Source organism: Pteropus medius, unplaced genomic scaffold, assembly GCF_902729225.1.
Source record: "Pteropus medius unplaced genomic scaffold, Ma_sr-lr_union100, whole genome shotgun sequence".
In the NCBI taxonomy this organism is placed as follows: Eukaryota; Metazoa; Chordata; class Mammalia; order Chiroptera; family Pteropodidae; genus Pteropus; species Pteropus medius.
In genome coordinates, this window is record NW_024344370.1 from 2,386,429 (window position 1) to 2,412,286 (window position 25,858).

Here is a 25,858-nt window from a genome sequence, read left to right on the forward strand (position 1 = left end):
TTCCTGTTTGTTACTAGATGGAAAGAAATGAACATTTATTTCTCTTTACACCAGACACGCCATGGCAATTACTTAACATGTTATTTAATTCTGCCAGTCATTCTATGAGGTATTATTATCCTTATTTTTGTAAATGAGGAAATTGAAGTGCAGAGTTGTGAAGTAATTTGTTCAAGATCACATCGCTCTTAAGTGGCAGGTCCGGAATTTTAACATCGGTCTGACTAACTCTGAAATCATTGTGTGACTGTTTCCAAATTGTTTCATGAAGTTAAAAAAAAAAAAGAAAGTGATTTTTTTCTAAATATATTTTTAAATATATTTCTAAATATATTTTTTCTAAATATATTTGTAATTATTTTTAATCATGTAATCATCAGCGTTTAAAAAATAGGGTACCCAAGAGTGCCAGATCTGCGGATGGACAGATACTTCATCTTTGAATTGAAGAGTAAGCAACACCTACCAGCTAGCTTTCTCTTTGATGTAACATTGCTAAATGATGAATGCTAGTCTGTTCAACTGTTATGTCCTATAAATTCAGCATATTTTATGTGAACAAATTTATTATTTTATTATAAATACATTTGTGATACATAATCCCAATGGTTTTATGTTAGAAGTTTTATCATAAAAGATTCCTAAACTGAAGCAAATAAGCAACAAGTTGGAATACTTTAAAGTGAAGATTAATGTGATAAATAAAATACTTAGCCTTTTTTTCTTTTTTTTTTTAATTAGGCGAGCCATCCAAGATGAAACAGCATTAAAGCTGGTGTGAAGCAAATAATCCAATGGCTTTTTGACACCTAAACTTTGGGGGCATTAGAAAATAAATTATGTTGCCTTTAAAGACTAAAAATGTAGCTTTTTAAAAGTGACATCTTGATTCACTTGAAAATAGTAAACGATCTATAACATTCCCAACTTCAAATAATCAAAGTAAAATTCATCAGACAGCCTAAGTTCTCATATGCCATTTTCTGGAGAATAGCGTAGATAAAGAATTACCTATCAAGCTAAATCAGTCAGGATATATACCCCCAAAATCTGTGGCTTAAAATAACAGTTTATTGTTCATGCTTCATGTCCCTTGCTGGGAGTTCTACCCCTCCATTTATCCTCACTCAAGACCCAGACTAACCACCATTGTTTACTCTGACAGAGGAAAAGAGGTAATTATGCACTGACTTTTAAAGCTTTTTCTAGATGGTTTCACTTCCTCTCATTTCATTGGTGGAAGTAAGTTACATGCCCACACCTAACTTCAGAGATAGCAGTGAAGTGTAATCTCACCATATGCTTGGTAGAACTGGAGTCTTGGTGCACAGCCATAATTTCTAACACACAGCCTTATGAGGAACACAGATTTATGCATGGTTAATTAGTAGACTCATTTAAACAGGGTGGTTAAGTACCTCTGAAGTAATCCCACTGTGATTAAATTAAGGGTCTTGATGCTGAAAGGTAAACTAGGTAGGTAAATGAAAATGTCTAGTAGTTACTTATTTGACCAGAGGAGTAGACTGGTTCAACTGGGCTTGCTTTACATTGTGTTTTGTACATTACATTTTCATAAATATATTAAAGAAGTTTGCTCTTATGCGCTTACTTGTAATAGAAATCTGTTAGTGAAGAAAGATTCAAAATTCTCAATTATTTTTATGCAAAACATGTCGAATAACGGTGCTAATGCAATGATCTGGTAATTAGTATTAAATATGATAACGAAGCATCACTTATTTTTTATTACATTAGACATACTAGAAATATTTTTAAAAGTATAATTTGGGAAAATATGCTACATGAGAGTGCAAATGAATAACATTGAAGTTCAATAGCTACAGTTTGGTCTTCTAAAAATTTGTGAAGAGTGATTATATATATATAGAGAGAGAGAGAGAGAATTTCTACATATGTACATGAACAGGTATTCTCAAAGCAAAGTTATAAATCTTTAGCTTTGACAAACTTTTGTGTTTGTTCCTCCTTATTGGTGTTATAAACCAAGTGTCAACAGTTTCTTCATAAGGCATATTCTTTTTTACTTTAATTGTAAAAAATGCATAATATTTTATGTGTTATCATTTTAACTATTTAATTGTAGTTCAGTGACATTAAGTACATTCATTTTGTGCAACCATCACTACCATACATCTCTGAACTTTTTTCCATTTTCCAAAACAACTTCTGTACCCATTAAACAATAACTCTCCATTTTCCTCTCCAGCCAGCCCCTGGCAACCACCATTCTACTTTCCACTCTATGAATTTGACTACTCTAGGTACTTTGTATGTGTGGAATCATATACTCTTCATCCTTTTGCGACTGGCTTATTTCATTTAGCATTCATTAAAGGTTCATCCCTGGTGTAGAACGTGTCTGAATTTCCTTCCTTTCTAAGGCTGAATAATATCTCATTTCTATATATACCACATTTTTAATCCATTCATCCATCAGTGGAAACTTTGGTTTCTTCCACCTTAGGCTTCTGTGATTAATGCTGCTATAAACATTGTTGAACAGATATCTAGCTGAGTCCTTGCTTTTAATTCTTTTGGGTATATATTACAAGTAGAATTGCTGGATCATGTGGTAATTCTGTTTTTAATTTTTTAGTGATTATACTGTTTTCCATAGCACCTATACCATTTTACATTCCCATCAGTTTCCAAATTTTCCACATCCTTGCCAACACTTGCTCCTCCTTCCCTCCTTTTTTCCTTCCCTCACCATCCTAATGACTACTATGTGTTATCTCTTGGTTTTGATTTGTATTTCCCTGATAATTAGTAAAGATGAACATCTTTCATGTGCTTATCAGCCAATTGTATATCTCCTTTGGAAAAATGCCTATTTCAAGGCCTTTGCTCATTTTCGAATTGGGTTGTTTTGTTGTTGAGTTTTAGTAGTTCTATATATAAATTAGTAGTTCTGGATATAAATTCTTTGTCGGACTTGCGACTTGCAAATACTTTGTCCAGCCCATTTCTTTTCCTTAATGAATGACATTGCATTGTATGGCTCTGCCACAGTTTATTAGTTCACCTATTGAAGGCTGTCTTGGTTGCTTGCAATTTTTGACAATTATAAACACTGTGATAAACATTGTTTTGCAGATATTTGTGAACATATGATTTATGTTCAATTGGGTAGATACCTAGTAGCATAGTTGCTGGATTATATGTTAAAACTTTGTTTAGCTTTGTAAGGAACTGCCAAACTGTCTTCCAGAGTGGCCATACCATTTTGCATTTCCACCAGTGTGAATGAGATTTCTTGTTTCTTCACATGCTCACCAGTATTTGGTGGAATCAGTTTTTTTTTTTTCTTTTTAGCCATTTTAATAGGTGTGTAGTGGCATCTCATTGTATTTTTAATTTTTAGTTTCCTAATGACATGATGTTGAACCTTTTTTTATATGCTTATTTTACAATCTACATAGCTTTTTTGGTGAGGTATGATTAGATCTCTTGCCTACTTTTTAATCGGGTTGTTTTTCTAATGTTGAATTTAAAGGTTCTTTTTTATATTGTGCATACAAGGCCTTTATCAGATAAGTGTTTTGCAAATGTTTTCTCCCAGTCTGTGCATGTTTTTTCATTTTCTTAGTCTGTCACTGACGAGAAGCTTTTAATTTTGATGAAGTTCAGCTCATGTATTTTTTCTTTAATGGATCATGCTTTTGGTGTTGTATCTAAAAACTCAGTACCAAACCAAGGACACCTAGATTTTTATGTTATTTTGTAGAAGTTTGATAGTTTTGCTTCTTACATTTAAGTGTGTGATCCATTTTGAGTTAATTTTTGTAAAAGGTGTAAGGTCAGTGCAGATTAATTTTTTTGTGTGTGGAACTTTTCGCATGTCGATAAATGCCACTTATTGAAAAGATTATCTTTTTCTCCGTTGGATTCTTTGCTACTTTCTCAAAGATCAGTTGACTATATTTAAGAGTCCTTTTCTGATCTGTCAATTCTGTTCCATTGATATATTTACCTCTTCTTTTACCAATAACACACTTTCTTGATTACTGATAAGTGTAGTGAGTCTGAAATCTGTTAGTGACAATCCTCTGACTTCGTAATTCTTTTCAGTATTATGTTGACAGTTTTAGGTCTTCTGTCTTTCCGTGTAAATTTAGAATCAGCTTGCTGATATCTACAAAATAACATGGAATTTTGATTTTGGATTTATAAAACAAGTTGGGGACAATTGACAACTATATTGAGTCTTCCTATCCATGAACATGGACTGTCCTTTAAGTAGATGTTTTGTGATTTATCAGAGTTGTTTAGTTTTCCTCAAATAGCCCTTTTATATATTTTGTTAGATTTATCCTTAAGTATTTATTTTTTGTGCTAATGTAAATAGTATTGTATTTTTAATACCAAATTCTAGTTATTCATTGCTAGTTATATAGGAAAACAGTTGACCTTTTTTTGCAGGTTCCATAAATTTGTTTACTAACATTCACATATGTGTATAATAATATTGATGTGGTCTACGACCATGCTACTATGAACAAGCCCGATCTCAGAAGCTAAGAAGGGTCGGGCCTGGTTAGTACTTGGATGAGAGACCACCTAGGAAGATCAGGTGCTATAGGTGTAAAAAATAAGGGATTGTAAGCTGATAAGGTCCTTGGAATCCATGAGGTCAACCAAGGGTTACCTCTCCTAATAGAGGGAGGAGGGAGGGAGGAAGGAAGGAAGGAAGGAAGGAAGGAAGGAAATATTGATGTGGGTAATCACGTGCTTGCTCACAAGCATATCCTCAAGTTTATTTTTAAAGTATAGTTGACATGCAGTATTAGTTTCAGGTGTACAACATAGCGATTCACATTTATATTTCTTACAATGTGATCAGTACAATAAATCTGTAAACATCTGTCACCATACAAAGTTATTACTATAGTAACTATTTTTTCCTTATGCTATATATTACATCCCCACAATTTACTTTTGCATATTAATATTGTATCCTGCAGATTGCTATTGTAATTACTTGTTCATTTCAGGAGGATTTTTGTTGATTCTTTGAGCTTTTCTATATACAGTGATGTCATGTGCAAACTAGGACAGTTTGATGTCTTCCTTCCCAATGTGCATTCTTTTGATTTCATTTTCTTATTGCATTAGCTAGGACTTCCTGTAAAATGTTGAATAGGAGTAGCTAGAGGGGATATCCTTGCCTTTTTCCCAGTCTGAGGGGTAGCATCTAGGTACCATTATATGTGTTGTAGATTTTATGTATATGTTCTTCATCCAGTTACGGAAGCTCCCCCAGTCCTAGTTAGCTGAGAGTTTTTAGCATGAATAGGTGTCGGATTTGGTCCTTTTATGTGACAATATGATCATGTGATTTTCTTTTTTTCTACCTGTTGATGTGTTGGATTACATTAATTGATTTTCTAATACTGAACAAGCCTTGTATATTTGGAATAAATCCCGTTTGGTCATGGTATATAAACCTTTTTGTACATTGTTGGATTTGATGTACTAAAATTTCGTTGAGGATTTTTGCATCTATGTTTATAAGAGACAGTGGTTTGTAGTTTTTATTTTTTAAAAATGTATTTACCTGGTTGTGATATTAAAGTAATGGTGGTCTTGTGGAATAAGTTAGGACATGTTCCCTTGTTTCTATTTTCTGAAACAGACTGTAGAGAATTAGTATAATTTCTTCTTAAATGTTTGGTAGCATTCATCAGGAAACCATTTGGGCCTGGGGCTTTCTTTTTTGGAAGGTTATTAATTATGAATTCAGTGCCTTTAATAGCTGTCGGCTTATTCAGATTATTTCTCCTTATGTAAGTTTTGGTAGTTCGTGTTTTTCAAATAGTCCATTTTATCTAAGTTATCACATTCATGGGCATAGAATTAGTTGTTCATAATATTTCTTTATTAATCCTTTAAAGTCCATTTCCATTGTATGAGTAGTGATGATACATATCTCTTTGATTTTTGATACTGATAATTTTTGTCTTCTCTTTTTTCTTGGTTAGCTTGGCTGGAGATTTATCAACTCTACTATCTTTTTAAAGAATAGTTTTTGGTTTTGTTGATGTTTCTTTACCAATTTCCTTTTTACAATTTCATTTCTGCTGTAATTTTTATTTTTCTTGCTTGCCTTGGGTTTATATTGCTTTTTTCTATAGTTTTTCATGATGGAAACAGATTATTGAATTTAGATTTTTCTTTTTTTCTGACATACATATTCAATGCTATAAAGTTCTAAATGCTGCATTTGCTGAATCTCACAAATTTTAAAAAGTTGTATTTTCATTTATTCAAATATTTTTAAATTTCTCTTGAGGTTTCTTTTGAACCATAAGTTATTTAGAAGTGTGTTGTTTAATAATTGGAAATATTCCAATTTTCTGTTACTGATTTCTAATTTAATTTCCTTGTTGACTGGGAGCATACATTGTGCTTTTCTTAAGGTGTGTTTTATGACCCACGATGTGGCCTATCTTGGTGAATACTCCATGTGAGCTTGAGAAGAAAATGTATTCTGCTGTCGTTGGATGAAATATTCCATAAATGTCAGTTAAATCCAGTTAATTGATGGGGCTGTTAAGTTTAACGATGTCCTTACTGATATTGTTTGCTGGCTCTGTCAGTTACTATTAGAAGAGTGTTGAAGTCTCCAGCTATAATAGTGGATTTTGTTGTTTCTCCTTGTAGTTCTTCCAGTTTTTGCCTCACATATTTTGACATTCTTTTGTTTGGCATATATACCTTAAGGATTGTTTATGTCTTCTTGGAAAATTAACCCCTTTATCATGATGTAATGCTGTTCTTTATTCCTGATAATTTTCCTTGTTTTGAAGTCTGCTTTGTCTGAGATTAATATAGTTACTGCAGTAAGATTCGATTACTGTTAGCATGGTATATCTTTGTCTCCTTACTTTTAATCTATCTGTCTTTATATTTAAAATGGTTTTAGGCAACGTATAGGTGGGTCTTTTTTTTCTATCTACTTTGACACATTCTCTCTTCAGTTGGTGTATTTAGACCATTCTCAATTAAAGTGGTTATTGATGTAGTTGATAATATCTACCGTGTTTATATCCATTCTCTCTTTTTGAGGTGATTTTTGTCTTGGTTTCCTGAGTCCTTAATATTTAAAAATATTAGTCTTTTATCTACTATGCATGTTATACTTATCTGACATTTCCTTTTTCAAATTTAGTTTGTAGTGCCTTTCGTTGTTCAGAAGTTATATTTCTTTCATAGTTTGTGGTTATTGTGTCTTGATTAAGAAAACTTTTCTATCTAAAAGTTATAAAAATTCTTATATTTTATTCCAGTAATTTAAACACACAACACTTTTTTTTTTATGTATTAATTCATCTAGAATTCTTTGGTATGTGATGTAACTATTTTATGAGGATTCAGGTATTTTTCTTTCATGAAAGGATAGCCAGTTGTCGCTATCATTTTATTGAATAGTCCAACCTTTCACCATTGATTTAAAATTGTACATATATAATAAATTTACAGATTTACATAATCTAGTTTTGTATTCTGACCAGTACTATTTATTTGATCTATGTGTCTTTGCCTATGCTAATACCATATTTTAATTACTATAGCATATTAGCTGGCAAGGCAGATCCTACCTTATAATTGTTTTTCAAATTTTCTTGATTATTTTTATGAATTTTTTCTTCCCTATGACAGTTATTAAATTTTGATTAATCATTGGTTAACAATGATTAATCTAGAATTTTGTAGATTAATCATTGACTTCTTTGTGGTAAATTTGCTTCCAGTTAATTACAAGACATGCCAAAGAACAAGCAACTTAATTCCTTCTTTTAAGGCATTCCAAACCAGTAAAGTTTTTCTTTAGTGGCCAGTATAGTTCAATAATTTAACCTTTCTAAATATGAACTTTTCATATATTTCTTGTGTTTTGTAATAGTACTGTCATCACCATGACATCTTTATTTTTTATTCCTTTTATTTTTACCTCATTTCTATTTATTCGATAACCTGGTGCTGTAAACTTGGATGTATTTCTCCTTGACTATACATTTTCCATCATGCCCTCCATTTTCTTTGTTACCACCCTCAGAAACCTCACCCACATTCTCCTTATTACTCCTCAATATCATAATATCATGTGAACATAATTACCCTTATCCATATTACACATATCTTTCCTAGTCTCTTGGATGACTCTCAAAGGATTAGTTTAAGTTTTTGGTTTGAGTTGTGTCCAGAGGCACAACTACTATTAGTTCCTGCTACAAGTTCCACCTGGCTCAAAAGAATGGGAAATAGGAATCTATGAGCAGAAGATTATTAATTTTTATTGACTTGACTAGTTGAACATTTAAAGATAATATTAAGTACTGTGGGTAAAAGTTAGAAATTATTACGATAAATCTGAATTAGATTCAAAGATTATAAAGTATCTTCACTGTTATTTCCATTGAATTTAACGAAAGTATTCATAGGATCTTTATTTTTACTCCACATATTTTCGAGAATATTAACATGGTCTCTTGACCCCTTATCTTTATTTTTTCTATTTATAAGTAGTTCTTTCTTCTTCCTACTGAGTACACAGTATAATGAAGACAGTTTAAATTTTCTCTGTTGTTTCAAGATCTTGAAAAGCTTCAAGATCATTAACTTGAAAGTAATTGACCCACATATCAACATATTTTAAGTCTGAGATAATTATTGTGACATAGAGACTATGTATATATTATTTTTTTATTGTTTCAATTAGAACTCTTAGTAATATTTTCTTATGGTTTAGTATGGAACTGAACACTTTCTGATTTAATGTGAATTTGATTAATTCAATTGGCAATAAGTTGATAACAAACATAATTGGCTTTAATCAAAAGGTTTAGGATTAATTAATTCTTTAATTTGTATTTAAGATTAGGAATTTTGCTTTGTCTAGAAGTCCAGCAGTCCATTTCTTGTCCTTCGAAGTTACTGGTTTGATTTTAATGTTTATAAACCCATATTCAATTATTTGTAGGGATGTTTTTGCTATCTATAGTTGGACATGAACTACTCTGAAAATTGCTTAAAACGACAATCATTTGTTTTACTCACAAATTGGCAATTTGGGCAGTGTTTGGTTGGGAAGCTTATCTCTGCACCACGTGGTATCGCGGGGATGGCTTAACTTGAGCTAGTGATCCTTGTCCAACAGCTCACTCACATGGCTGGCAGAGCGGTATTGACTATTGATTCCTCTACACATGGGTCTGTCTGTGGGGCACCTTGGACATTCTCATACATAATGACTGGTTTACAAGAGTGAATATCCCAAAAAACGATGTTCTAAGAGACAAGAAGTTGAAACTGCTAGTTTTTTAAGGCCTGAGCCTGGAAACACGCATTGCCTCACTTTTGTATTATATTGATCAAGCCATAATAGGGCAGAGATTTTAGGAATGGAGAACATAGACCTCTAGCTCTTGATGGGAGGAAGGAGTGTAAAAGATATTTGGAGCCATGTTTTCAGACTACTGTAATGATGTGGGGATTTTGCTATTCTTAGTTGATAAGATTATTTTGCTTCAAAGGGAGAATAGTGTTCGAACGTTGAGACAGTAATATTAGTTTTATTCAGATACTATTTTCCAGTGCAAATGGTTTTTCTATCTTTTCACCATTCAGACTTTTTGAAGAGTATATCTGAAGTATTAAACAGTATTTGCAAGATGTGTATGAGGAAAACTAGAAAACCATGATGAAAGAAATAAGAAAAGATCCTAATAAGTATACATGGATAGGAAGATTCAATATTGTTAAGAAGTCAGTTTTTCCCAACTTGATCTATACATTCAACACAATCCCAATCAAAACTTCAGCAAGCTACTCTGCAGATATCTAGAAACTTATATTAAGTTTATAAAGTCAAAAGACCCAAATATTCAATATAATAGTAAAGAAGAATAACAGAGTCAGAGGACTGACACTAACTCACTTCAATATTTAGTACATAGCCACAGTAATCAAGACAGTGTGGCATGATCAAAGAAATGCACAAATAGATTAGTGGACAGAATTAATAGTCCTGACACTTAATAGACACTTAAATATAGTCAACTGATCTTTGGGAAAAGAGCAAAGGCAATCAATGGAGAAAAGATAATCTTTTCAATAAGTGGTACTGGAACTTATTCACATACAAAAATGTCAGTCTACACATTGACTTTACACCTTTCTCAAAAATTAACTCAAAATGGATCATAGACCTAAATGTAAGAAGCAAAATTGTCAAACCTCTACAAGATAACATAAGACAAAATCTAGGTGCCTTTGGTTTGATACTGAGTTTTTACTTACAAAATAAAAAACACTGTCCAAGAAATAAAAAATACATGATTGAGATCTTACTAAAATTAAAAATTCAGTGAAAGATACTTAAAGAGAGTGAAAAGACATGCACAGCTTGGAAGAAAATATTTGGAAAACACATGTCTGATTAAGAGCTTGTATCCACAATATACAAAGACTCTGTAAACTTTAGCAATAAGAAAACAACATAATTAAAAACTAGATAAATGAACAGACACCTCACCAAAGAAGATAAGTAGACGGCAAATAAGCAAAAATGTCTCAACATCATATGTCATTGGGGAATTGAAAAATAAAACGAGATGTCACTACACATCTGTTTAAATAGGTAAAATCCTATACAGTGACAACTTTTATTTTGGTGTAGTCCCATTTGTTTATTTTTTCTTTTGTTTCCCTCATTCGAGGAGATAGATCAGAAAAAAAATTACTAGTAGCGATATCATAGAGTTTACTACTTATATTTCCGTCTAGAAGTTTTATAATTTCAGTTCTTACATTTAAGTCTTTAATACATTTTGAGTTTATTCATTTCAAGTATATGGTGTGAGAAGATGTTCCAGTTTCATTTTTTTGCATGTATCTGTCCAGTTTTCCCTCAAGAGACCGTCTTTACCCCTTTGTATATTCTTGCCTCCTTTGTCATAGATTAAATGATCACATAGGCACAGATTTATTTCTAGGCTCTCTATTCTGTTCCATTAATCTATATATCTGTTTTGATACATAGCTGTACCATGATATTTTGATTACTAGAGCCTTGTATAGTTTGATATATTAGTATGATACCACCAACTTTGTTGTTCTTTCTCAAGATTGCTGTGGCTATTCGAGATCTTTTGTGGTTCCATATACATTTTTGGATTATTTCTTCTAGTTCTGAGAAAAATGTCATTGATATTTTGATAGGGGTTGCATTGAATCTATGGATTGCTTTGGATAGTATGGCCATTTGGAATGATGTTGATTCTTCCTACCCATGAGCATGGTATATGCTTCCATTTATTTGTATCTTCTTCAATTTCTTTTTTCAATGACTTATAATTTTCTGAGAACAGGTCTTTTACTTCTTTGGTTAATTTGATTCCTAGGTATTTGATTGTTTTTGATACAATTATTAATGGGATTGCTTTCTTAATTTCTCTTAATTTCTCTATTTTCATTGATGTCTAAAAGTGCATCCAACTTCTGAGCAATAATTTTGTATCCTGCTACTTTACCAAATTCATTTATCAGTTCTGACAGTTTTTGGTGGAATTTTTAGGGTTCTCTCTATAAAGTATCATATCATCTGCAAATAATGCCAGTTGTACTTCCTCTTTTCCAATTGATATGCCTTCTATTGCTCTTTCTTGTCCAATTGCCTAGCTAGGACTTCCAATACTATGTTGAATAGAAGCGGTGAAAGTGGGCATCTTTATCTTGTTCCTGATCTTAAGGAAAATGCTTTTAGCTTTTCCCCATTGAGTACAATGTTAGCTGTGGATTTGTCATATATGGCCTTTATTATGTTAGGTGTGTTCCCTCTATTCCCACTTTACTGAGAGTTTTTATCATAAATGGATGCTGTATTTTGTGGTTTTGATTTGCATCTCCCTAATGATTAGTAATGTTGATCATGTCTTCTTGTGCTTGTTGGCTAGTTGTAGATCTTGGATAAATGTCAGTTCAATTCTTTTTCCCATTTTTAATTGGGCGGATTTTTTGTTGTTGTTTGACTGTCTCTTTTGAAACTTATTAATTTGTAGGAGCTCTTTCACATATTTTGGATTTTGATCCTTCACTGTCTTTTTAAATATTTTCTCCTTGTTATCTTCATTAACAAGGAAAAGCTTCTAAACTTATTTGGTTTAGAAGTTTTTATGTAGTAGCTCCTGTTATATTTTCCTTTATATTTTATATCTTATTTCATAGTGTTTTATAGTCTAATATTAAAAATACTGTCTTTACTCTTACCTTTCATTGATATGACTTTTTTTACAGGCTAATCAGAAAATAGATATTTGCTGTATCATTTACATTTAATCTAAAATTAACTGTAGATTACATTTTGTAGGTATAACAAATTAAATGCTGTGTTTGTAATTAACTCTGGATCTTTGTTTATACCTTAATGATTTAGAATTGGAGGAAAATTTTCTATATCTGAGACTTCATTTTTATATAATAATTGCTGTCTCCATGTTCAGGGAGTAGTTACTTAGCACATGACCTAAATAACCTAAACATACACACATAAATACACATATACCCACACATATTATGTGTGCTTTTTTTACTTAGGTATTTTTTTCTGAAATAAATTATATGAATATAGTTTCAAATAATAAAAATTCCTATTTGTGATCTCTGCAATCTAGCCTATCTTAAAAGTTTTTTCCTTTAAAAAGTTTTAATTGTGATTTTAACTCTTTCTGGTAGTATTATTTTAATATCTTTTATCTTTTATTGTTACCTTTTATATATAACCTGATAAATATGAGATATTTTGTTTGGTATTTTTTATAATAGTTATGTTTATAGAAAATGATGTAATAGCTTCATTTTGTGATTAGAGATTAATCTGAAATTATAAAAAATATCCTTAAAGTATATATGCTTTAAAATTTTTTAAATTTACTTTGGATTATGACCAATGTACAGAAAGATTTTATATAATTTAAGAGAAAATTGTTTAAATTAAATCTGATGAGCAGCCCAAAATTGTACAGTTCATGGATTATAGGATTTTGATCTAATAATTTGCACTATTTTGATTTAACACTTCTCTTCATTAGAGGAGCTGTGTAGCTTTATTTTCTTTAAATGTAGCTACATTTTCTAATATTTTTAATATTTCAAGTTCTTCTGAGTTTTCTTATTATTGCCTAATGTTTTTTCTTGCACTCTGTGGATTTGGTTAAAAGTATTCAAAATGCTTTTATTGTCATGTTATTGTTTATAATGATTTCCAGAGTAAATAGATTTTAAAAGATGCTTAATTATACTTTTTAAGTATAATGACCAGGACATGTATTTTAACTGTTTGTAAAATAATATAAAATAAGTTATTTGGTGTATTTCATATAGATATCATTTCTGAGCATGGTATTTACAGTGACAAGGAGTTAAGTTTGGGAAATAATTGACAGATTAAAAAATATATGCTCATAAAACAAAAAAGCCTTTTGTATTTAAGTTCTGTTATTAGTAAGTAGATTTTCTATAAAGCTGTGTACAGCAGTCCCCCCTTATCTACAGGAAGTGCATTCTGAGACCCCCAGTGGATGCCTGAAACTGTGGTCAGTACCAAACCCTATGCTTTTTCTTATTTATTAATATATACTTATGATAAAATTTAATTTATAAATTAGGCACAGTAGGAAGTTAACAGTAACTAATAAAATAGAGCAATTATAACAATGTACTGTAATAAGTTATGTGATTGTGATCTCTCAAAATGTACTGTACTCGCCCTTCTCCTGATGTGAGATGATGCAGTGCCTACGTGATGAGATGAAATGAGGTAGATGTGCTAGGCAAGGGGATGATTCATGTCTTGGGCAGGACTACATGAGATTTTATCATGCTACTCAGAATGGTGTGCAATTTAAAACTTATGAATTGCTTACTTCGAAATTTTTCATTCAATATATTCGGACCATGATTGACCATGGTTGACTGTAAGTAACGGAAACCACAGAAAACGAAACTGTGGACAAGGAGGGGACTACTGTATGCCATAACAACTGGAAGTTGAATGTTTGTCATGAAATTTCATGTGTTATTGGTGATTGTGTCACATCCAAATAATGATGGTGATTTTATTGAAATTAAAAAAACTGCTTTATATTTAGTTGGCTTGGAAATTTTATTCATAATTGTATATACTAACTTACTTTCAAAAGAGAAATCCACATAGGATTGCTTAATATTTTGGAAAACTCTAAAATGTAAATTGTCACAATTAATGATAGCTATGACATTCATCAGTATATTTATTTCATGTATACATGAAATAAAAAATCTGTTCACCTTAATTTCTTTCTTTGGGGTGAGTGTGTGACGATGCCAATATGAAGGAGCTAGATTCTGTGCCCTTTTTATTTCTGACTTAATATTTCTATTTTAACTATTCAGGCTTTAATTCTGTGAATGGGATATAGGGCCAAACTAATAACAGTAGTTAAAATGATCATACATATCCTTCCGATTTAAACTAATTTTGTTTTGAAATCAGAGTGAAAAAACTTTTTTTATTGGTTAACATTAAATAATTCTATCACTTTTAGGCCATTAAGAATATGATTGAGGTTTTTCATTTTCATTCTGGTGCCATCATTTTGGAATTAGCATTGCAGAAGAATTGATATAGTTTTGCATTTTTATTTCTGGTGGTGACAAACTAGCTACTGTCCACTCATAGAGAGCAGTACCGTACTTGTGAATGGTGGCCTTTTTGTGACAGAGAGCCTATAGACTGACATGAAGTGCAGCCTGTGTTGAACTGTCAAGTGAGAGTCTGACAAAAACTCAGCGGACAGAACTAATTGGAGAGAAGGATTTTTGTGCCCTCTTTCTTTCTATTCTTTTTGTTTCATAAGGCAGATATTGTTAAAGCAGCTTGTCTATGTAATATTTGTCTGCCTCTCTTTTCTCGTTGCATGGATCATTTTTAAATTTAAAAATTTGCACTGCAGGTCGTTGAGCACTTCCACATGGAGGTTGGCACAGGACCAAACTCGAGACACGCAACTCATAACAGTTGATGAAAAATTGGTAAGAATTTTTTTCTGTACACTGCTAGAATTCTGCCTTCAGGGTTATTTTTGTGCAATAGATTTTCCTAATGGTGATTTACACAAGAAAGTGATTTAAATTTGAATTTCTAGGTTGTGTATAAATTTTAAGAATTTATTTTTTGAAATATTTGTCACAGAAAGATAAAAGTAATTTGTGTTTAGCATTATACACAAATATTAAGTCATATAAATATTAAGAAATTAAAATTACAAGACTTTCATTTATGTGTAGCAGAACATTTTTACTTTGGTAACACATGTAGTGTTTATTTTCTCAGTTATACTCCTATTTAAGTTGTAAGATACCAGTACTATCTAAAATTAAGTATATCGGGTTTTTCTGGAATCCGTTATTCTAGTGACTGATTATGCGTGTGTATATACACAAATGTACACATCTCATTTCTACATTATGCATGAGTGACTACAACCTGCAACAAATGAATAATATTCTTTTGTTAATTAGTGGCAGATAGAATTTTGGTAACTATAACATAAAATTTTTCAAAGTGTGGTGTTACTGTAAATGCAACTTGTTGTTTCTGCTTATGTTGTGTAATAGTATAAATTTTATAAAGTTTCTAAGACTTTCAGTAAAAATGTGTTATAGCGTATAAGCATGCCTTTTATATCTGGTTTACCATTATCAAATATATGGGTGGGTTTCTTAACTACACCCTTTCTAATTGTTTATATTCTTTTATCACTCAATTTTGAGCGTATAAGCATAATTTGAACAATAACTCACACTTAAGTTTCTATCTGTACCATTACAGATATAGTTAAATACATAAGTAAACAGATAATGTGGAAATCTCACATCTTATGCTTAAAGCTGTTTGGTTTTAACTTTAAATCATCTCTTAGATCTGGCTTCTGACTTTGCCAGTCTTCTAGTCTGGGCTATTATCATCTTGCACCTAGATTGCTGCAGTAGTTTCTTAAATGATCTCCACAGATATTTTAATCTTCCTCTAATTCATTTTCCACAGGATAACCAGAACAGTCTTTTTTTAAATGCTGTTTTTGTCATCCCTCTTGTGTAAAATCCTTTTGTGTTTCTTACTGGTCTACGAGTAAACATTAAAACCCTAACATGGCCTTTGAGGTTTTTCATGATTTAACTCCCATTTTCCTCTTTCTCTAGGTTTATCTTGTACTACTCACTGTCTTTTATCCTCTTTGCTCCAGCTATATCAAACCTGGAACTTGGCTGTTCCTTTTCCTTCTCAGGGCAAACAGATTCCAGTTAACTCTGCCTAGATACTTTTTACCAGTCCTCTAGCTTTTCATCCAGGTCATCCACTTATTCATCAGATGTTAATCAAATATCCCTTGATTAGTCAAGTATAAAAGAAATGAGGCAGGTATATGTGTGAGAAGAGGAGGATTTTCACATACCATGTATTCATTAATTAATGAGGGTATTTTAATTTCTCCAATGGCCATTTCTTTTAAGCCCCAGTATTATAGAGGTTACTGTCTATAAAATTTTCAAATTTTATAGCATTTTCTAGTGATGCTTCTAAGTTCTCTTTCTAGTCTGAAGAATGTATAAGTCAGACAGCAGTTTGTTGCTCTAAAGGTGCTATGAAGCATATCAAAGAGGTATACAGATTGCTTTGAGTTTCATGTTTTTAATTATATCTCATAAAATTAGTTGTATACTTTCAATGAATCTTGTTGCCCTGTATAGATATTTTCCAGCTTTGTTATAACTTTCTTGAAGTATGTACAACTCAAAATGAAAGTATGATATTCCAGCTGAAATCAATTGAAGTGTTATGTATAATTATTCAGTTATCGAAGTAATATTTAATATGGATAACTGAAACCCATAGGTAATTTTCAAACCTGAGTTTTAGCCATTCATTTAGGTTTGTATTAAAACAAAGGTATTAAATAATCAAATAGGTGATATAATGCTGATAGGAGTTTTATGTCTTCTTGTTGCTAAACAGTATCAGATGGAGAGTTCAATAAGTAGCCTAATGACAAGACCAGGGGCTGAAGAGTACTTATAGAAGAAATATTAAGCAATTAGAGTTGATTATATTTGCATTTTGGACAAAAATAGTTCTGAAAATATATGTCAATATTAATGATAAAAGTGTTTCAAAATGTGAAGTAAATCCTTATGAGTAGTTTAAAAAGGGATATGGAAACAGCATTTTAATGTCACTATAATATAAACCAATTTATTAACTTAAGATACCATTTTTATTAACCACTCAACACCATATTGCTGTTATATTTGTGCCTGAAATTGTATAAAAGCTAAATCTTGTAAGGGAATTGTTAGTCATTATTATGATTTCTATTGGATATTCTTATATACTATATTTAAAAAATATAGGTGATGCCTGTTAAAGCCCTGGTCTTAAGTGAACTTGACCTAGTTGGGGATCAATTTTAGTGGTTATTTTTAGTTTTAGAAAATGGATGAGGAATTTAAAACCAGAGGATAACTTTAGACGTTACCTTGGTTATAGTACTGACTCAACTTACTCTTCATTTAAAAACTTGTTTAAGATAAATCTTATGTGGGAATGCACTAAGTAATTAACTAGATAAAAGCTCAATTGCTAAAGGGCGAGGGTTGGAAGCATGGCAGAAGACTCATAGCCTTCTCTAGGACAGTGATTCTTAAAGAGTGGTCTGGATTGGGGAGCCAAGACCCTTGTAGGAGATCCACAATGTCAAACTATTTTCATAATTATGCAAAGACTTTATTTGCCCTTTTCACTGTGTTGACGTTGACACCGATGTTACAAAAGCAATCGTGGTAAAACTTTTAGCAACTTAGCAGAAATCAAAGCACTGGGCCCAAACTGTCTATTAGTCATTGTATCCTTCACATCCTCACATTTGAGGTTTAAAAAAAAAAAAAAAAAGAAAAAATCAGTTTTACTTAACGTTCTTGAGGAAGCAGCAAAAATTATTTTTAAAATCTCCACTCTGCATACCCATTTTTTTTACGTTCCATATAGCAAAACAGAAGTATGCATAAAACACTTCTGCCGCATACCAAAGTACCACTGTTGTCTCAAAGAGAAGCACTTGTATGGTTGAGTTGCTGTTGCAAACAACTTAGCCAGTTTTTTCGTGGAACACCTTTTAATTGAAAAAACTCATAACAGATGGCAAACTGTGGTTACTCAGTCTTTGGTACATGGCAGACATTTTTTAGAAACTAAACCTGTCACTTCATGGAAGTGTTGCCCATAATAAACTTTCAAGCTTTCAAGTAAAATTGATAATTTTTAGAACTTGATTCTGCTGCTGATCTGATTGAGCTTGAAAACTTCCTAGCACTTAAAGACTGTCCTAATGGTATTGGTGGTGATATTAATAAATGCGATTTAGAATATTGCATAATGAAATATGTTAACATTTGGAAGGTCTACATACCTCTGTGAACCAGTTTTTCCATATGACTAATATATAATGATATATAAAATCATGCATGGGTAAAACATTGGTTTAACATGCCAGAGAGAATTGCATTTAATGCATGAAAATATTAAGGTTATTAAAATATTGTTCCATTTTCTAATTACATATCTGTGTGAGGATGAATTGTCTTCATATATTGCAACCAAAACAATTTAGCACAACAGTTTGAACGTAGGAACAGGTGTTAGAATTAAGCTGTCTTCTATTAAGCTAGAGATTTTTAAAAATGCAAATCATTGCCACTCTTTTTACATAATTTTTTAGTGTTGAAAATATAGTTATTTTTCATAATCATGGAAAATTGGTTCATTATTTTAAACTGAGTATATACCTAAATTTTTCTCTTTTAATTTCTTATATGGCAGATATCTATAGATATATCTTATATAAACAGAACCTTTTGAGTCTCAATAATTTTCAAGACTGTAAAGGAGTCCTGATACCAATATGATTAACAATCATTCTTCTAAATCTTCTCTTTTCTAGGTTAAACATCTCCATTGAACATCACATGAATTCTAGTTAATTCATTATCTTAATTACCTTGCAGATTGAGTGAATCCCTTTTAAACTGTTGTTGCCAGGATTTCTTAGGATACTCCAGATGTATGGTGCAGGGTTTGGTGGAGATTATTATATCTATTCTTTTAATCTCAGCAGTTCTAATAAGGTAACTTAAAATTTAGGTTCTCATGTTTCTTCCTTATGTGGATTTCATAGAGAGCTAAAACCTCAGATCACTTTTTTATTTGTACCATTGTCATGTTTCATTTCTCCTATCTTAAGTATATGCTGTTTTTTATTTTTAACTGTTTTTTCTAGATTGGTTCAAAGAGCATATTACCAAGTGAAGCTTAATTTTTTTTTTTTACTGTTATATCTGATAGGCAGAATTTAATGTTTATAACATAAGAAATTAAAGGAATTTTTATAGTGTTTCGTGGATGTCAGTATCATTATAAGTACAGAGAAAAAGCTGTTTTATTTTGGATATGGATTGTATATTGACAACATGTATCCTGTCTTTTTTTAGGCATAGAATGTAAAAGGGAAAGTCTGCCTGGCATTTTCTAATGTAAAGAATCTATTCTTTCATTTTAGAACTATATACAATGTTGACATAGAGAAGAAATCTTCGGAGAATAAAGTTGTAGTTATTTCTTGGATTTCTGTCAATGAATTTTATAGCAGAGCACATGGTAAATTTCTAATCAGTCAGCTTTAAAAATGTTTTCTCTATTGTGTATAAGCTGCTAATTATCCTTTTCATTTACTTCAGAATTAATAAAATTTAAAATATCAAAAGAGTAGATGACAGCATCTTTAATCTCATAAATTTATGTAGAACAGGGATGTTTTCACAAAAAACATTTTGTGGGTTGCAACATTATTATTTTCAAAAACGTGATACTTCCTACAAATAATAAGAAAAGCTTTTCATTTTTTGTTAGTTTTTGTTGCAGGAGTTGCTGTGCTATAGAGGTTGGGTGAAGAATGTCTTTGCCTTTGTGCTTTATTAAGAGAGTAACTTTTCCCTTTATGCTACCCCACCCCAGTCTCCTTTCAGTACATTTGATGAATTTCCAATGAACGTGGGGTTTTTTTTTTCTATGTTCACTTGGACTATACAAAATAGAGTAAATTTTCAATACTCTTTAAATATTTTTAGTAGGTGCTCCCCCACAAAACAAGCAAAATATAAATTAGACCTACATAAGTATATTTTTGAAATGCTTTTTAATCATTTTTATTACCTAGTTTTTAAATACTAATTTCTGTTTGTCACAATTACCTTATATTAACTACTACTATAGTTAAATTAAATACAGAGATAGAAAAATCCCCTGATAAAATGTAAGAATTGTTTCAATTTATTAATAAAAATAATGAGAAATAAGCCTTAATAGTTTGGACGTTAGTGTATTACTTCTGTAAAATTATGTTGGCTGCCATCTTTCCTTCATTCTTCATTTATTTTTTCAGTAAATACTTATTGAGCACTTATGTGTGCCAGGCACTATGCTTCAGTGTTTATATTGACACTTTAAATATTTTGTTTTCATTTAGATGCTTAGTTATTTTGTTTAAAACTATTAAGCACCACCTGTTTTAAATTACAGTGTTATACATACATAAGTTCTCAACACAAATGCATAAGAAAAAGGAAACTTTATTTAGCAATCTGTAAATCTCAAATTTATGGAGTGGGATGGGGGAAGGATGGCTATCTTTTCCAAGCTTTTTTTGAGAAATTACTTTATCATACACACTTTAATGTAAAATCCTTATAGAATTTTAAGGAGTCTGTATTAATATCTTTATTTAAAAATTAGGTGTGCATATAAAATGAATAAAGTCAATATTTTGAATGTTGCCAATTTGTTGTGTTTTACTGCTTGACAGTTTCTTCCAAATAGCAATAACATAGTTAAAGCTTTGTTACTTGCTGATTCTTTTAATTGTCATATGATTAAGCACATGGTATTAGTAGCACACTGGGTGATAATATTGCTGTTTTAGAATGTCTGCGAGCAGCAACAAGTTATTTAATAGACTTTTTTTGTCACTTTAATAGGTTTTAAATTTTTCATTGCTTGAACTTGCTCTAAGAAATTTGTAAAAATAATTTTTGTAAGCTTTCCAAAATAAAACAATTACATTTGCTACACAAGTATTGGTTTTGTGTTGTTTTTGCCTCTTAACATACTAAAAGTTTATAAATGAAAACTTTTTATAAGACTGTAAACTCAAATTAAATATCTGCCATTAAAAGGTGACCTGCACAAAAAGATAAACTTTAAAGGCTTACATTTGCTTTGACTGCCTGCTTTTTTTTTTAAGGGGTCAGTTTTCTTTTAGTGAGATTACTTTCTTTTGGTGTATGGCAGTGCTATCTCTGCTAGATTATTGGAGGGAGTAGTGTCTGTGATTGGGATTATACAGCCTTCTAGCATCTCAAGTGTCTGTTTTGTCTGGACTTTCCTCACGAAGCATTCTTGTGCAAAAATTTCAAGGCTTTAGTCTGGAGCACTGGGTCAAAGGATATGTCTCTTTGAAGGGTAGACAGGAGTTTTTTTATGTTTTATTCACTAAGTAGTATTTCATTTTACATCAAAGAATAGCAGCTTTTGAGAACCTTCCACAGTGGCAGTTTAGCATGTGGGGTTCTTTTAAGACTTTCACTAAATATGGAATAATGTTTCTTCATGTTTTTCAGTCTACAAATGCTTATCTATATTTTTATATTTAGATGAAACTATTAAAATAAAAGAAAAAAAGCATTGATTAAATGTTAGTTTGAAAAGAGTTTTATTTTTAAAAAACTTAACAATGTACTTCTGATTTTACACTACCCACAAGCTACTGAAAAAAAAAGGCGAATAGCCTTTAAGATTGTAGCAATACTGTTGCTTAAAATTCTAAGGAAGAAGTAATGACTAATGGTTTTGGAAGTGTAAATTTTATAGTGAAATGGCCATTCTTTAATTAGCCTTTTCCTCAAGTATGAGAGGAAGTGGGGGAGGGGGAGAGATACTGATTTTGAAAAATATCAAAAACTCAAGTAATGAAAAATGTGGACTTACTATAGCTAGAAGTAAGTGTTCTTTCTACACCTTTGGAATAGGTTAATAAATGTATTATGAACCAGTAACATTAATCACACAGTAAGTGGTTGCTTATATGTTTAGAAGATTGAGTTATATTTAATATTCCTTTCACATGATATATATACTCAAGCATATGAACTAATATTAAAATAGCTTTTATGTTTATGGGTAAACATGCTCTTAAATTACTGAAAATTTATCGAAGTAGAATTATTCAATCATTTAAAATAGAAATATTTCTACTCATTAAACAAGTCAGATCATTTATTATATACAGTTATGCAAAATAAAATTATATTGATATAGAACTTTGTAAAGTATACTCCCAATTAAAATCACATATTATCACACTGTATAAAACTTGTGCTTATTAAATACTTAGAGAGGAACAAAAGATCTACAATATTCAGCCATCTCTATTATCTATGATTCTTCAGCAATTAAAGCAGATTTATTTTCCTCTTTGTTCCCACTTGGAATACTTGAACAATGCTGGAGAATTGAACTGACTGGAATGTTTTATCTTTCAAAAGCTTTAAGGTTCTATGTACCAATTAGCAAAATACAGTAAAGGTTTAAACTGTTAATAGCTACAACATCTTTAATGCATATATCTGTAGTATGCTAGTGCTGTGTAACAGTTCTCCATTGTATGTCTCTTTTAAGGAGAGTAACTGTGTCAGTTTTTTTCTTGCCTTACTACCTGCTGTGTATGGAAATTGTGTATAGTACTTGACACTTGCTTTCAAGAATTTAAAATTCTTGCATGTTATTATGCAGTATCTTTGACTCTCACTAAAGTAGAATTGATATTTTATTTGGATGTTATATTAAGTTTTTTGTCACATTTTAGCAGTTACACAATTTATATGTAAAAAACATTAATTTTCTTTAATGAATTTAAAGTACACAGCTGTGTGTTATCTCCTTGGAAACTGGTTTTTTAATTTTATTCATTTAACTGAATATAATTATAAATGAATCATCAAAGATTATATCAGAGTGTTGATGATTTATTTTATACTGTATTTGAATATGTTTGTTTTTATATTGTTTCTTTGGTAGTAAAAAAAGAGTATTTTGTTTTTAGTTGTATAGTTTTTTTAATTGGATGGCTTGCCAGATAATTTCAGAACTCAGTTCATCCAAATACCCACCTTAAACTTGTTAAAGCCTCATGTCCATCATCTTATAGTAAGTTCTTAGTGAAGGCATGGACGAGAGCAAGTGAAGAAAATAGGAGTAACATCTTTTGGTGACAATTATTTATTCTCTACTGGATCTCTGGGAATAGAATTAGAGCAAAGGAAAGGAGAATGCAGATCTCAGAATTTGAAACTAGCAAACTTTGATTCTGTTTCTGTGTTCAGGCTTTCTAATTTTACATAACTTAGTCTGTGCTCAGATTCTACTCTTCAAAATACCACTTGCAAGCTGGCAAACATCATTCATGTTTTGCAAGATGAGGAAGTTTAAAAAATAGGTTAATGATATAGAAGCTTTACTGTATGCAATGTACTATGCGTCCACAAAACTGCCTCCTTATAAGACATACTTTTCAAGAATGTGTGAATAGGCTTTTTGTCCAGTTTGTTTCATGTTTAATACTTCTTTGAGTTTTGAGTATATTGCATATTAGTTAATGAGAGTTTTTTTTAATTTTAATGCCTCCAATAAAATAGATATTTAAAAATGATCTTGCCTTTCTCTGAGCAACATGTAGATATATACCAAAATATTGGGCTGAAAGTGCTAATTTAAATTCAAGAACTGAGGATCTGATTAGTGTACCGATTTGCATCTATTACAATGACTACGGAGTCTATATTATTATAATTAAAATCTACCAATTAAAAAGGTTTTTAAACCTAATTGAATAGTTTGAGATTTGACATCTGAAATATTAAAATTAGGTTTCTGGTTTAGTTAGCATTATAATGTATTAAACATTCAAATTTGCCTTGCGTGATCTGCACCTAGACTGTTTAGAGACTTTAAGTCCTCCAGGGCTAGGAGTTTTCAACTGTGAAAACTTGTGCAGATCCTACAAGGGATTTTTTTTTTTTAACATCCCTTATTTATAGTATAGAATGTTACTGTACTTTTTCTTTTGTTCATTCAATTGTTTGAGTCCATGCTATGTATCATATTCTAGGCCGTGGGGATATAGCAGTAAATAAGGAAAACATCGTTGCCTTTAGAGTTTATATTTCTCATATGTAAGCGTATGCTAACTTTATAAATCATTGAGAAGTTTTCATTAATGAATTTTATAGAAGAAACTCAAGGTGATAGGATAGAGAGTAGCTGACAAGGTTGGATGTCATAGGGGTTATTTATAAGGCGATCAAGGAAAGCCACTTTGTGAAGGTATGATATGTGAATTAAGATCTGAATGATGAGAAGGAGCCAGTTTTATGAGAATCCCACGTAAGAGCATACCAGGTAGAGGAAAAAGGTAATGCCACAAAGTGCAGACTAGCGGGTAGTAGTCAGAGAAGAGAAAGAAAACTATGACATAGTGGGAAAGGGGGAGTGATTGATATAAAATGAGGTCAAAGAGGTAGGCAGGGGCTGGATCAGGTAAGATTTTTTTTAGTCATGCCTTTTTTTTTTTTATTATGAATCTTTTTTATAGTTTTCAAAAAGTATTTAACCAGTTATTATATTTTTAACCACTACTTTCTAAAAGGAGTTTTTGTCTTTGTGTTTTAAATTTCTCACATGATATAACAATTCACTGATTTTTCTATTAAAGAATCTCCAAATTTGAAATTGCTTTATGACAAAGGTCATATTGGGACCTGGAATATTAAATTCATCTTCTTTCTCAAATCTCCCACTTTCCATGGCTCTCCCACCCACCACCACCACCCCCCAAAAGGGGAGAAAAAGTTAGTGGATATTTGTAATCAAGGTATAGAAAGGTAAGAAATTGGCTGAGCTGCTGTCCATCATGTTGGTGCTGACAAAGCCAAAAATATGTTTAAACTTCTGCACCTTGCTTCAGGTGGTGTCATGGGCTGGTGATGATGGTTGTGTCTTTATCTTAACTTTGATTCTACTTCGACTCTCTCTGCCTCCCTTTTTGTCTTTTTCTCTGCTGCTTGGAGTTTGTCTTTGTGACTCTCTTTTCTTCTTCTGCTGACAATGTAGCTGACAGTCATCTCTTTCCCTTTCTGGCTGTTTGTGTTGCCCTCTACCCCTTTCAGACCTCCCTTCCAGTGGCTGGCTCTTTCTCTTCCTCTGCACCTTCTGGCTGTCTGGTTTGGGCTCTCTGGCCAGTTCTTTGGCTGTTGTAATTCTTTTCTTTTTTATACTACACTTTGTTTCTTCTACTCCCCTTGTTGTTTTTCCTCCCCTTTTCTTCTTTTTCCCCATAATTCTCTTTCTTTTGTCCCTTTTCTTTTACTTCTTCCTCTCTTTCCAAAATGATGAGAGAGCTACGTCAGATCTAGAGAGGAGAGACAAAGAGGCCCTCCCTTCTAATCGTTTTTTTCCCCTCAGGTCTTATTTCTCCCCTTGAGAATATACAGGACTTTTGAAGACATTTACTAACTGGAAAAAATAATGCCATGATTTGCACATTATATTATAATTGTTATCTTTAATTGAATCCGAATTAATTGAGAGGACTACTGTTCTGACTTACATTTGCTGTTCAGATGCTGAGTT

The 25,858-nt window shown here is 31.4% G+C and overlaps 1 protein-coding gene and 1 long non-coding RNA gene across 3 annotated transcripts in view; both read left to right on the forward strand.

The window, feature by feature from the left end:
* NDUFS4 (NADH:ubiquinone oxidoreductase subunit S4) overlaps positions 1-25,858 on the forward strand; it is an 88,161-nt gene that overhangs the window by 18,887 nt on the left and 43,416 nt on the right. For both annotated transcript variants that reach the window (XM_039869928.1, XM_039869929.1), the window contains exon 2: positions 15,018-15,096. In XM_039869928.1, coding sequence (XP_039725862.1) covers positions 15,018-15,096 — 79 coding nt within the window. The remainder of the gene's footprint in view (positions 1-15,017; positions 15,097-25,858) is intronic.
* Positions 15,127-20,472, forward strand: LOC120608172 (uncharacterized). The gene is made up of 2 exons (XR_005654320.1): positions 15,127-19,245; positions 19,609-20,472. It is a non-coding gene; the product is annotated as an uncharacterized LOC120608172 (long non-coding RNA).